At 41.1% G+C, this 14,866-nt stretch overlaps 1 protein-coding gene across 1 annotated transcript; it reads left to right on the forward strand.

Moving 5' to 3' along the window:
* Positions 1 to 3,200: 3,200 nt before the first annotated feature.
* On the forward strand, positions 3,201 to 14,383 carry dhrs7cb (dehydrogenase/reductase (SDR family) member 7Cb). The gene is made up of 7 exons (XM_083557002.1): positions 3,201 to 3,361; positions 4,165 to 4,318; positions 10,952 to 11,064; positions 11,897 to 12,107; positions 12,193 to 12,285; positions 12,472 to 12,633; positions 13,534 to 14,383. The coding sequence occupies exons 2-7, from the start codon at positions 4,165 to 4,167 to the stop codon at positions 13,743 to 13,745; spliced, it is 945 nt and encodes a 314-aa protein (XP_083413128.1). The 5' UTR covers positions 3,201 to 3,361; the 3' UTR covers positions 13,746 to 14,383.
* The last annotated feature ends 483 nt before the right edge of the window (positions 14,384 to 14,866 follow it).

Genomic DNA, 14,866 nt, shown 5'->3' on the forward strand with positions numbered 1-14,866 from the left:
CACACGCTCTACAATGATTGGTGGTTTGCTGCATGACTGACCACTTAAATTTCCACTCGAATAAAAAAAAAAGGAAAGACTGATTTCCTAAAATGTAGTTGAGTAAAAAGTAAGATATTTGAATACAAAATACAAATACTTCAGTAAAGTACAGATACATAAAACAGCTACTTAAGTACAATAAAGAAGTACATTTACTTTGTTACTGTTCACCACTTTTAAATATTTAATGAGCAGATCCCCAAGCAGCTAAGGACAAATTATGATAAACAGATTAAGTAGCTTACCTCTTATATCTTCTGGTTCCTATTGTTAGTTATTTTGTCACTTGACTCCAATAATAATTGTAACAATAATGTCAAGATTTGGCCCAAAAAATCCTGATCTATTACATTGTGTAGCGTCTATGGGAGTCACATGATAAAAGAACAAAAGACTCAGACTTGAAAACTCATGAAATGAACTACTCCATTCTGTATAGTACATAACCTACAGAGATTTTGAGATGATTTGCTCTTGCGCATCCAGTAGAAAATAGACGAATCGCTCTTTGAGACTATTCGTTCTTCTGAGTCGCATTAAAGACTCATTCGAATTGAACAAATCGTTCATGAACGACTCGTCACTAATGTGAACCTAAACAGACAGTACAGCATGACAGAGAACCTCAGCATGATGACTGATCCAAAACTGAGACACACCGGTCCGGCCTTCTAGACGGGGGGCCACAGACAGTCCTATCTACCCTGGATTATTATTTATTTTGACTTTAATTCTGGTTGTTATTTGCTTGTTCATTCTATACCTCTGTAGTTATCTTGAATCTTGAGAGAGAGAGAGAAAGAGTGAGAGAGAGGTACACTATATGATCATATTTAAATTTTCATATTTATTTTTCTTAAACTTCATATTTTATTGTGTACTTAATTACTGTGACTCTACCTTTAACTCCTAATCTACATCTGCCACCCTGTCATTTTTAATCACATATCAAATATATACAGAGAAATCTGAAAAAGAATGAACCAAATCCTTCCCAAATTGAACTCCCTGTCAGCCCCCGACAAACTGCCCCACCTACTGGGGGAGCATAGAGAAAGCTACACACTCGCGTCACACTAAATACACACCTGTCACCAGGTGAGAGACAGTGTGTAACCATGTTATTTAGTGTATGCAACACACAAAATCGTACACAAGTCGAGTCAAGTCATGTCAAGAAGGCTTTTATTGTCATTCCAACCATCTACAGTGCAACAAAACAACGTTCACCCTGGGCCAAGGTGCTAACGCATAATATAAATGAACAAAAAGAAACAGAGAACTGCACGAAATCCGAATCTAAAAATAAAGCATATATGCAACATTCAGTGCAAAATAAAAAAGGACAATATAACACACAGAGACAGTTAACACACTATACTTACCTCTTTTGTCTCCATTGTAAGTTGAGTTAGTAGTCACTGTGCAGCTTGTATTGCAATACAGATTTACCGTCCTCTGAAAATAACTCCACGTACAGCCATTATTGTCTAAATAACAGCCAACAAAAGTGAGTACACCCTAAGTGATAACTGCTGTGTGTCATGTAACCATAATAACCTACATGTCCTATTGATCATGTTCATGTTTTTGCCTGCTTTACAGGACCATACAAATGTGTGTATCCTGTATTAGAGCAGTTAAAATTAAGTGCTTGGAGTACAATTCTCTCATTCTGACCACTGGATGTTCAACATGGCACCTCATGGCAAAAAACTCTCTGAGGGTTTGAGAATTAGAATTGTTGCTCTCCACAAAGCTGGCCTCGACTATAAGAAGATCCGTAACATCCTGAAACTGAGGTACAGTACATTTGAGTCCTTGTGCTGTGTGTCAGGTGTAGAAGATGCTTCAAAAAACAGACGCATGAGTGCTGCCAGCATTGCTTTAGAGGTTGCAGAAGCGGAAGGTCCACTTGTCAGTGCTCAGACCATACGCCACACACTGCAACAAGTCATCCCAGAAGGAAATCTATTCTGAAACTGGCTCACAAGAAAGCCTCCAAACAGTTTGCTGAAGACAACCTGTCCAAGAGCATGAATTACTGGAACCTGTCCTGTTGTCTGATTAAACAGATAAACCTGTCCTGCTGAGATGGTGTGGAATATCAAGAAAAGTGTGTCTTGCCTACAAGCATGGTGGTGGTAGCATCAAGGTCTGGGGCTGCATGAGTGCTGCTGGTACTAGAGAGCTGCAATTCATTGTGGGAACATGGATATTCTGAAACAGCACATGTTGCCCTCCATTCAGAATTTGGGCCGAACGGCAATTTTTCAACATAATAATGACCCGAAACACACTGCCAAGATGACAACTGCCCTGCTTAGGAAGCTGAAGGTGAAGGTGATGGAGTGGCCAAGTATGTCTCCAGACCTAAACCCTATTGAGCACCTGTCGGGCATCCTCTAGTGAAAGGTGGAGAAACGCCATGTGCTTAACATCCAGCAGCTCTATAATGTCATTATGGAGGAGTAGAAGAGGATCCCAACAACAACCTGTGCAGCTCTGGTGAATTTCATACCCAGGAAGATTAAGGCAGTGCTGGATAGCAATGGTGCTTTGACATGTTTACTAAGGGTGTACTCACTTTTGTTGCCAGTTATTTAGAAAATAATGGCTGAATGTTGACTTATTTTTAGATTACAGTAAATCTGTACTTCTGTACAAAGTGTACATTACATCTAAATATATATGTGTCAGTATAGCATTGTCCCTTGTAAAGATATAATAAAATGGTTCCTAAAATGTGAGATATATATATTCTTTTTCTTTTTATGTAAACTATTTATTTATGTAATTATTTTGTCGTTTCTGCTTTTCCTAAACTGCTTCAACTTTATTTTATTTTTGACTTTATTTTATTTTTCCTTTCTTTCTTTCTTTCTTTCTTTCTTTCTTTCTTTCTTTCTTTCTTTCTTTCTCTCTCTCTCTCTCTCTCAATTCACGTTCAAATTAAACTCTCAAAAAGGAGCTCTCACTCTCCGTCTTTGTGCACACTAAGAATCTGCACGGAATAAATGTCACGGCTTTGTGCGGTATAAATGTATGTTCAGTAAACGTTTCATACCGCATAAAAAGGCATTTGTTCTCTGTTCACATGTCATCCACATGCCTAAGCTGGACTAGTGTGCACAGAACACCCTGACTCAGCCAAACGCTATTAAAAGACCCCCAGATCCTAGCAGGCTCTTCGTGGTGCCAGACAGAGCGAGAGCCCGGGGTCTGTGAATGGACGAGGAGGAAGACAGGGTTTAAAGCTGGTTACCTAACAGGAAAAACTCTGACTTTTCCACTGGGGGCTTAACTCCTCACATGCACTGTAAGTGGACTGAAAAGAAGATTACAGCTCTGTGGGCATGTGTGTGTGTGTTGTGTGTTTGAGTTCAGGTTGTTTGTTTGTGTGTCTGTGTGTGTTCTGTGAGTTTCAAAATCAGCAACTCAAAATCTATATTTTGTTATTGAATGATCAAAAGTACCAGGATGTCTACAAATTGTAGAAATGAAAAAAATCATATTACTCGAATATTCACTTATGAGGATATCGACACACACTGTGGCATTCATGGCAGCAGATTAGTGTAAGGGCAATGTATATTTAGAAGCGTTTCTCAGCCACACTTTACATGGAAATAATGACAGCCGTGCTATCAGAATAACCCGACCCATGCAGATGCAAAAGATAAAAACTAGTTGAAGCAAGAGGTATTCATATCTTGTGGGTCATGATTGGGTCACTTTACTCTTCTTTCATTAGTTTGTTGATTAGATCATACAGTGTGCTGATACCAGAACTGTAGATCATGGTACTTTATATGTTTCAAGCTTAAAAACACTACATAGATGAAATTAGTAAACATTTATACTTCAGTCAAAGCTATTAACATGTTCATTCACATGACGTGACAATGTACAGTGTAATCGGGGAGAAGTCAGAGTGTGGAAAAATACTATACTAAACAAAAATCCAAAATCCTTTCATGGATTAAAAAGGCTGTTAATTACAATGTGCTATTCATCGACTCTCAAATTAATGATTTTACATCCAGTTTGTGTGTGATTATTATGTAAGTAATAAAAAGGAATCTTAAACTGCATTGTAGCCCACTGTTTTTTCCACCAAAGATGGCTGTCCCCTCCGTCATGGTGTTGCCCCTGCTGGTGGTGGTGTTCGCTGGAATCTACTACTTTTACAACGAGTTCCTTCACTTCATGTCCAAGTCCGTAGTGCGAAACAAAGTGGTGGTGATAACAGATGCCGTATCTGCGATGGGAAGAGGTAAAAAAACTAAACAAAATACACTTTTTTCTGTCTTCTTTCATATTTTAGTTTGTTGATCAAGCAATTGGGTCACTATTTCCTATCCTCTAGGAAGATGTTCCACTAGATTTTGGAGTGTACTTGTTAAGATTTGTGTTCATTCATCCACAAGGGTGCTAGTAAAGTCAGGTAGTGAAGAAGGTGAGGTGAGGAGGCCTGGGGTGCATTCAGCATTCACATTCATCCCAATAGGAGTTCAAAAGGTTTGAGGTCAGAGCTCTACAGCAGGCCACTGAAGATCTTCCACTCCAACAAATGTAAAGCATATCTTTATGGAGCTGGTTTTGTGCACAAGGTATTGTCATGCTGGAACAGGTTTGAGTCACCTAGATCAAATGAATGAAAATGTTCAAATATAGCTGATCAGCCAAAACTCGACTCCAAGTAATACATTTTACCAAATGAATGTAGAGTGTGTGAATCATGCCATTTGTTTCCCCCTAAATGTTTACTAGACAGCTGGTCAATGTTGCATCTTCATGCCCAGTAAAGGAAAATAACTAAACACACTGACTTATGTTAAACTGCAAAATTTTGTAATATTCTTCTTAATGCACTACAGAAAACATGTGCAATAATCGAGACCATTAGTCCAGAAAGATAAGTCATGAGTAATGACTTTCCAAATGCCGTTGTGTTGTGTCTACAACTTGACACATTCAATCCTATAATGTTAAGGATAATCTGAGGATTAGCTAGCCAACTGAGCTCTGCTGAGGTGGACACTCCCTTATTAACAGTCATATAGAGAAAGGTAACATTAGCTAGCTGGATCATCTGAGTTCAATAGCTCATGTTAATTGACATGTTTGTAGCAACGTAGTTATATCCTGAGCGTTACCTATGAACTGGCGATGTGTTTAAAGTGTTATTGAAGTGATATATTAAGTTTTACACTGTGTTTTTATATAGTGAATCATCACAAGCTCTTTTAAGCTAGTCTAGCTCACTCAGCTAGCACATGGTTTACATGTACCTTTCTCCACTGGTTGTTTCTTTTGAAGTGTTTAAAAGGAAGATACCTGATAACCCAGCCATTAGGGGGGCACAAGCCAGTGTACTCTTAGTGCCGGTCCCAAGCCCGGGTAAATGGGGAGGGTTGCGTTAGGAAGGGCATCCAGCGTAAAACATTTGCCAAATCAAATATGCGGATCACAAATGAGAATTTCATACCGGATCGGTCGAGGCCCGGGTTAACAACGACCGCCACAGGTATCGTTAGCCGACAGGGTACCGGTGGAAATTGGGCTACTGTTGGCCGAAGGAGGAGAAGGAGAGGAGGAAGACGTCTACAGAGACAGCAGGAAAAGGAGCAGTGTAGGAGAGTAGAGGTTCGGGTTGGTACTTTAAATGTTGGTACTATGACGGGTAAAGGGAGAGAGATAGCTGATATGATGGAGAGGAGAAAGGTAGATGTGTTGTGTGTTCAGGAGACCAAGTGGAAAGGGAGTAAGGCCAGGAACATTGGAGGTGGGTTTAAACTGTTTTTATCATGGTGTGGATGGGAAGAGAAATGGTGTAGGGGTGATTCTGAAGGAAGCGTACAGTAAGAGTGTAGTGGAGGTGAAGAGAGTTTCTGATAGGGTGATGATCGTGAAGGTGGAAGTTGAAGGGATGATGATAAATGTCATTAGTGCCTATGCTCCACAAGTTGGCTGTGAGATGGAGGAGATTCTGAAAGATTCTGGAGTGAATTAGATTAAGTGGTAGATGGCGTACCTAGGAAAGAACGATTGGTGATTGGGGCAGACTTTAATGGGCATGTAGGTGAAGGGAACAGTGGTGATGAGGAGGTGATGGGTAGGTATGGTTTTAAGGAGAGGAATGTGGAAGGGCAGATGGTGGTAGATTTTGCTAAAAGGATGGAAATGGCAGTGGTGAACACGTATTTTAAGAAGAAGGAGGATCATAGGGTGACGTATAAGAGTGGAGGAAGGTGCACACAGGTGGATTATCTTCTGTGTAGGAGATGCAACCTGAAGGAGATTGGAGACTGTAAGGTGTTGGCGGGGGACAGTGTAGCTAGACAGCATCGGATGGTGGTCTGTAGGATGGTTTTGGAGGCGAAGAAGAAGAGGAGGAACGTAAGGTTTGAAAGAAGAATAAGATGGTGGAAACTGAAGGAGGAAGAGTGTAGTGTGAGGTTCAGGGAAGAGGTCAGACAGGGGCTTGGTGGTGGTGAAGAGGTGCCGGATGATTGGGCAACTACTGCAGGAGTGATGAGGGAGGCAGCTAGAAAAGTACTTGGTGTGACATCTGGAAATAGAAAGCAAGACAAGGAGACGTGGTGGTGGAATGAGGAAGTGCAGGAGAGCATTAGGTGAAAGAGGTTGGCAAAACAGAAGTGGGATCGACAGAGTGATGAGAAAAGTAGGCAGGAGTACAAGGAGATGCGGCAGCAGGTTAAAAGGGATGTGGCAAAAGCCAAGGAAAAGGCATATGAGGAACTGTATAAGAGGTTGGACACTAAGGAAGGAGAAAAGGATTTATACCGATTGACCAAGCAGAGGGACCGAGCTGGGAAGGATGTACTGCAAGTTAGAGCAATAAAGGATGGAGAGGGAAATGTGTTGACTAGTAAGGAGAGTGTGTTGAGAAGATGGAGGGAATATTTTGAGCAGCTGATGAATAAGGAAAATCAGAGAGAGAGAAGGTTGGAGGATGTGGAGTTGGTGAAGCAGGATGTAGATAGGATTAGTAAGGAGGAAGTGAGAGCAGCGATTAAGGGGATGAAGAATGGAAAGTCGGTTGGACCAGATGACATACCGGTAGAAGCGTGGAGATGTTTAGGAGAGATGGCAGTGGAGTTTTTAACCAGATTGTTTAACAGGATTCTGGAAGGGGAGAGGATGCCTGAGTAATGGAGAAGGAGTGGGCTGGTACCGATCTTTAAGCATAAGGGAGATGTGCAGACCTGCAGTAACTACAGGGGAATTAAGTTGATCAGTCACACCATGAAGTTATGGGAAAGAGTAGTGGAAGCCAGGCTGAGAGAAGAGGTGACCATCTGTGAGCAACAGTATGGTTTCATGCCGAGGAAGAGCACCACAGATGCCTTATTTGCTTTGAGGATGTTGATGGAGAAGTATAGAGAAGGACAGAAGGAGCTGCATTGTGTATTTGTGGATTTAGAGAAAGCGTACGACAGGGTGCCGAGAGAGGAGTTGTGGTATTGTATGAGGAAGTCAGGTGTGTCAGAGAAGTATGTGAGGGTGGTGCAGGACATGTATGAGGACAGTGTGACGGCAGTAAAGTGTGCAGTAGGTACGACAGACTGGTTCAGGGTGAAGGTTGGACTGCATCAAGGATCGGCCCTGAGCCCTTTCCTGTTTGCAGTGGTGATGGACAGGTTGACGGACGAGGTCAGACAGGAGTCTCCCTGGACTATGATGTTTGCAGATGATATTGTGATTTGTGGTGAGAGTAGAGAGCAGGTTGAGAAGAGCCTGGAGAGGTGGAGATATGCGCTGGAGAGAAGGGGAATGAGAGTCAGTAGGAGTAAGACAGAGTACATGTGTGTGAATAAGAGGGAGGGCAGTGGAGTGATGCGGTTGCAGGGAGAAGAGGTGGAGAAGGTGGAGGAGTTCAGGTACCTGGGGTCAACAGTGCAAAGTAATGGAGAGTGTGTTAGGGAAGTAAAGAAAAGAGTGCAGGCAGGGTGGAGTGGGTGGAGAAGAGTGACAGGAGTGATTTGTGATAGAAGAGTATCTGCAAGAATGAAAGGGAAAGTTTATAGGACTGTGGTGAGACCTGCGATGTTGTTTGGATTAGAGACAGTGGCATTGAGTAAAAGACAGGAGGTGGAGCTGGAGGTAGCAGAGCTGAAGATGTTGAGGTTTTCGTTGGGAGTGACGAGGATGGACAAGATTAGAAATGAGTTTATTAGAGGGACAGCCCATGTAGGATGTTTTGGTGACAAGGTGAGGGAGGTGAGATTGAGATGGTTTGGACATGTGCAGAGAAGGGACATGAATTATATTGGTAGAAAAATGCTGAAGATGGAGCCACCAGGTAGGAGGAAAAGAGGAAGGCCAAGGAGGAGGTTCATGGATGGGGTGAGGGAAGACATGCAGGTAGTTGGTGTAAAAGAGGCAGATATAGAGGACAGGGTGGTATGGAGACGGATGATCCGCTGTGGCGACCCCTAATGGGAGAAGCCGAAAGAAGAAGAAGAAGAAGAAAAGGAAGATACCTGATAAACTGCCAATGGATGCTCGTCTGTCCCCACTGTCTTAGACACTGCTGCTAAACATTTTTTGACTGAATGTAGCAGGAACCTCTTTCAGAGGTTGATCTTGGGTTAATGCATTAATGTTTAGTCTGTAGCAATGGTCAAACATAAATGTCTAATATATTGAATTTCTGGAATATTTTATGTAAAATACTAAAATTTTTCAATTAAAGTGATATAACAAGATTACACAGTGTTGCTTTAAACTGCTTGCTTATACCGCAATACACAGTCCATCAGTGTTTCATCATGTTTTAAACTTTCATAGAACCGTCTTACTTCTTCTTCTTTTTTTTCTTCTTTTGGCCTCTCCCATTAGGGCTCGCCAAAGCAGATCATCCGTCTCCATACCCCCCTGTCCTCTATATCTGCCTCTTTAAACCCAACTACCTGCATGCCCTTCCTCACCACATTCATTAACCTCCTCCTTGGTCTTTCTCTTTTCCTCCTTCCTGGTGGCTCCATCCTCAGCATACTCCTACTGATATATCCCATGTCCCACCTCTGCTGGAAAGGGCTCAGAGCCGATCCTTGATGCAGTCCAACCTCCACCTTGAACCAGTATGTCGTTCCAACTGCACACTTCACTGCTGTAACACTGTCCTCATACATGTCCTGCACCACCCTCACATACTTCTCTGACACACCTGACTTCCTCATATAATACCACAACTCCTCTCTCGGCACCCTGTCGTACGTTTTCTCTAAATCCACAAACACACCATGCAACTCCATATGACCTTCTCTGTACTTCTTTATCAACATTCTCAAAGCAAATAATGCATTTGTGGTGTTCCTCCTCGGCATGAAACCACACTGTTGCTCACCGATGGTCACCTCTTCTCTCAGCCTGGCTTCCACTACTCTTTCCCATAAGTTCATGGTGTGACTGATCAACTTTATTCCCCTGTAGTTACTAAACATCTAAACATTTCTTTTATTCTTAAAGATAGGTACCAGCAAACTCCTTCTCCATTCCGCAGGTATCTTCTCACCTTCCAAAATCTTTTAAACAATCTTGTTATAAACTCCACTGCATCTCTCCTAAACATCTCCACGCTTCTACCGGTATGTCATTTGGTCCAACCAACTTTCCACTCTTAATCGGTGTTCACTTCCTCCTTACTAATCCTATCCACTTCCTGCTTCACCATCTCCACACCATCCCATCAGCTGCTCAAAATACTCCCTCCACCTTCTCAACACACTCTCCTCACTAGTCAACACATTTCCATCTTCATCCTTTATTGCTCTAACTTGCAGCACATCCTTCCCAGCTCGTTCCCTCTGCCTGGCCAATCGCTATAAATTATTTTCCTGTTTCCTTAGTGTTCAACTTCTGCTACAGCTCCTCATACGCCTTTTCCTAGGCTTACGCCACATCCCTTGTACTCCTGCCTAATTTTCTCATCACTCTGTTGATCCCAATTCTGTTTTGCCAACCTCTTTCTCCTTATGCTCTCCTGCACTTCCTCATACCGTCTCTTTGTCTTCCTTTCTATTTCCAGATGTCACACCAAGTACCTTTCTAGCTGTCTCCCTTATAACTTCTGCAGTATTTACCCAATTATCCAGCACCTCTTCACCACCACGAGCCCCTGTCTGACCTCTTCCTTGAACCTCACACTACTGTCTTCTTCCTTTAGTTTTCACCATCTTATTTTTCTATCAGTCCTCTCCTCCTCTTCTTTACCTCCAAAACCATCCTACAGACCACCATCCGGTGCTGTCTAGCTACACTGTCCAATGCCAACACCATACAGTCTCCAATCTCCTTTAGGTTGTCTCCCTTTACTTGAACTAGGAGACCCAAACCTGTTCCAGCATGACAATGGCCTTATGCACAAAACCAGCTCCAAGAAGACAGCTCCAAGAAGATATTCAGTCTCCTGCTATAGAGCTCTGACCTCAACCATATGAAAATGCAAAATGAAAACCATTGAGATGAATTGGAATGCTGACTGTACCCCAGGCCTCCTCACCACACCTACATCAATACCTGACTTTACTAATGTCCTTGTGGAGAAATAAGCATGAATATCCACAAACACACTCCAAAATCTAATGGAATATCTTCACAGAAGAATGAAGGTTATTAAAACAGCAAAGGAGGACCAAGTGTGTAATTGGTTGTTCAAAAAGCACATACGAGTCTTATGGTCAGGTGTCCACAAACATTTGTCGTTATTTTATATATATATATATATATATATATATATATATATATATATATATATATATATATATATATATATATATATATATACTATGTCTATAAAAGCATATGCTTGAATTGAGGAAAGTTTATTCCATCAAAACTTCATAAAATCTCTGGAATTTTCTCTCTTTCTGTGTTCCAGAGTGTGCCAGGCTGCTGCATGAAGGTGGTGCACAGTTGGTGTTGTGTGGGCCCAACTGGGATAAGCTGGAGTCTCTGCATGATTCACTGTGTAGTGGCTCAGACCCCAGCAAAGTGAGTAAACCTTGTATCAGAGAAACCCACACACCCTCTCAGTAGGACTTCGTACATTCACCCACATACCTGGTTTCTGTTTTCCAAACTCACACATTAGATAAAAGGACAGGAAGGCTTCAACCTCTGACCATGTGTCACTGTCAGCTCTTTCTTTTGCTTTGATGAACAATGGCAGGATATCCTTCTCCCTGACAGCTCGCTGTCTCCTGCTATCTGACCAATTTCAGGACACCCCACAGACATTACTGCTATTCCCATCGTTTCAGATTCAACAAACATGACTAGGTGGAATTTTGGTGTATCTTGATTTAATAGGAACAAAATAATTAGGAACAAAATGATCTTGAACCCCTTCATATTTATCCTATAAAATATCCTGAAATTATTTATTTGCATTTCAAAAGTGAAACGAGCAGAAAGTAATTATATTAAAGGAACAATACATGTGATGACATATTTTTGGGAATATATACTAGCAGTTAAGTTCAGATTTTTTATAAAGTTTTAATTGCTATTTAGTAAAACTTAACATGAATGAATATCAGCCCCAAGCCTCTTCCTGTTAGTTACATTTAAATGATTTAAACTCATTATTTTTATACCCTCAAGGAAACTAGACATGGAGTTCCTGCGCACTAAGAGCAATTTAAAAATAATAGTTTTCTTTTCAGGCATGAAAATATGTTTGCAAGGTCAAAAGTCTTGGTGAACTTTGAGCCCATTTGTCTATTTTCATCTGACATGGGGCTCATTATGACTCGTTCCACCCATTATAATAAGTCCTGGTTTCCATGTCTCTGGTGGCTGCTATCTGTTCTTCCTGTTGTAGACCTTTCCACCCAAGTTGGTGTTGCTGGAATTCAGCGATATAGAAAGCATAGAGGATGTGATTACGGAAATCGGCGACTGCTACGGCCAAGTCGATGTGCTAATAATTAACGGCGGCATGAAGGTCAAAGCGGCAGTCCAGAACCATTCACTGGAGATGGACAAAATCATCATGGATGTCAACTATTTTGGGCCCATCACTTTGGCAAAGGGTGCGACTGTTAGAGTCTTAATTCCACTTATTTCACATGTCACAGTTTAAGAAGTGTGTTAGAATGGTATTTTTTATGTGACTAGGCATTCTGCCGTTAATGATTGCCAGGAGAACGGGTCATTTCATCATCGTCAACAGCATCCAGGGGAGACTGGCTGTACCGTTTCGCAGCTCCTGTAAGATATGAATTTGATATATTAAACGCAATCAGAATAATATACCATTAAAAGGTTAAAAATTTATTTGAAAAGAAATGACTAAAACCTGCCTGAGTGACACTTAAGCTTGGCTTATTACAGCATGTCCAACACCTTAATCCAATACAGTATGCCTGATTTAATGTTCTTTTTTGTGTGTTGAAGACGCCGCCTCTAAGCATGCAGTACTGGCCTTTTTTGACTGTCTGAGAGCAGAAGTGGAGGAGTATGGCATCTCTGTCAGTACAATCAACCACACGTTCATCAATGCTGCAGCCCAGGAAGCTACCCCCTCCCAGTCTCAGCCCACCAACGCCCTGTGGGCATGTGAGTAATTACACACCACTACACAAAAACATGCAAGCAACAAAGCACCATGACCATTCCGGCTGCTTTTCCATGTAAAGATCCAACCGGCAGATGCAGGTTTTTCTACTTATACATGTGAAAAATAGGCCAGAATAAACTTCTACTTTTTAAGTTACATGTAATCTAACTTATTATTCAGTATTATACGACAATTATCCCCTGTGATATAAGAGGAATGTATTACAGTCCCATCACAGAGCTGAACAGACATTAAATCCCAGCTTGTAAACAGTGATATTATTTATACAACCCCTGATTGTGTATTTCTTTGCTGTGAAAACTTAAAATCTGATTCAGTATATATTTTTCCATTTCTACACATCATAATATGCAGTAAAATTCTAAATTCTTCATGATATAATGAATGGAAATGCATTTGTGTACCAAGTTTCTAATTACTAGCCATTAGGTGAAACTAGCTAGCAAACTAGCACATGTTTATGACAGACAAACACAAGGTATCAGCCTTTTTATTATATTCTATGTGACTTACTAAACAGCAACCAGACATTTCAAAATCTACCAAAAAGACAGATGATTAATATTAGCACTATCTATATAAGATAAGTGAACTACAGTAGTTAGCTAGCCTAGCATAACCATTCCTGGTATCATGTTATCCTGTTCAAATTGGTATATTTAATGTGATTGGGCTTATATAATGTTAACAAATGTTCTAATAATAAACAGATTAATCACATACAGTGGCTTATAACTGGAAATAGCAGGATACCAATTTATAAATCCTAATTCGGCTCATTTTGAACAACAATTTGCTAACTTTGGAATAAAACGGCATCTATGAAGGTCCATAATTCAACCTTTTCATTGCCTAACCCTGATGCTCTCCTTCTCTAGACATTCTAAGCAAGCTAACCACCCACGGCGTGAGCCCCGAAGGCTTGGCCTATGAGATTATGCGAGTGGTGAACCGGAAGAGAAGAGAGGTCCTCCTGGCTCACCCCATCCCCTGGGTCGCTCTCTACATCCGCTCAATTATGCCCAGCTTCTTCTTTTCTGTGGTGGCCGCAGGGGTGAAAGACACGGCTATGAATCAGCAGCTAAAATAGATGCGTACATTACATGCTAATAAATAACTCGTGCTGTTCTTTTTAACGATGTGTCACAAGAACACAGCTGTTTTGAGCTAGAATTCTCATATTGACGTAGGACCCCTGACGTAATACAGGAACAAGTGGCGATTTGGGAGGACGATGTTTTAGTCCGAGCTTTGACCTATTTGCTTTATTTGGCACTGTAGTATCTGCTCTAAATATCTTAGCATGCGCTAGATTTTCCATTATGCTTGCGCCTATACATAGCATGACATGGGGAAATGAGATGATGACAGGGAGATTTTGGCCTCATATTAGCTTCATTTGCATTTTCAGCACTATGTAAGATGTAGTGTTGTCATGTCTGCATTCTAGCTTAATTGTTTAAGTCTATTATTTGCCTTCAAATGCCTGCTGACGGTAGAGCAATTGACAGACATGCTGTTTCACCTTCAGGCCTCAAAGGCAAAACCTATTTTTGCAGAATCCTGCAGATGGCACTAGTGGACTTTTCTGCTGCAACAACAGGACAAGCAAAATACTGCCACCTACTGTCCATTACTCACTTTTATCCAATTCAGCTTTAATACATGATTCTTGTGACATGATTTCTTTCATGCAGTAATGATTAAAAATAAAGAATTCTAAATCACTGTTTTGAACTCTTTACACGAATTTATTATTCAGCAGGAAAAAATCCAAGCATGTACTCTATATAGACAAAAGGCCTGAGGTTCAGTCAGCATTACAATTCATTCCAAATGTGTTTGACAGGGTTGAGGTTTAGAGCTCTATAGCAGGCCACTCAAGATCTTCCCCTCCTTCATGTGTACAGGGACATTGTCATGCTGGAACAGGTTTGGGTCTCCTAGTACAATTTAAAGGAAAATGTAAAGCTAACAAATTCAAAAGCATCCTATACCATTGTGTGCTGCTAACAGTTTGGAGGAGAACCACATATGGCTAAAAAATAAGTCAGGTGTCCCAATACTTTTGTCAATATAGTGTAGCCCCCAGACTCTCTTCTATAGCAACTCAAAGACAGTCAGGCAGTGATCATGCAATATGAACTGTATGTGATTTTATTAATAGTTAGCATTGTGTTAGTGTTGTTAGCATTGAAACTAGCTATTTAG

This window comes from Silurus aristotelis, assembly GCF_946808225.1.
Source record: "Silurus aristotelis genome assembly, chromosome: 12".
NCBI lineage: Eukaryota > Metazoa > Chordata > Actinopteri > Siluriformes > Siluridae > Silurus > Silurus aristotelis.

Coding starts and splice junctions, on each gene's coding strand:
- dhrs7cb (XM_083557002.1), top strand. CDS start 4,165: ATGGCTGTCCCCTCCGTCATGGTGTTGCCCCTGCTGGTGGTGGTGTTC. Junction 12,286..12,471: donor TGTACCGTTTCGCAGCTCCT/GTAAGATATGAA, acceptor TGTGTGTTGAAG/ACGCCGCCTCTAAGCATGCA. Junction 12,634..13,533: donor CACCAACGCCCTGTGGGCAT/GTGAGTAATTAC, acceptor CTCCTTCTCTAG/ACATTCTAAGCAAGCTAACC.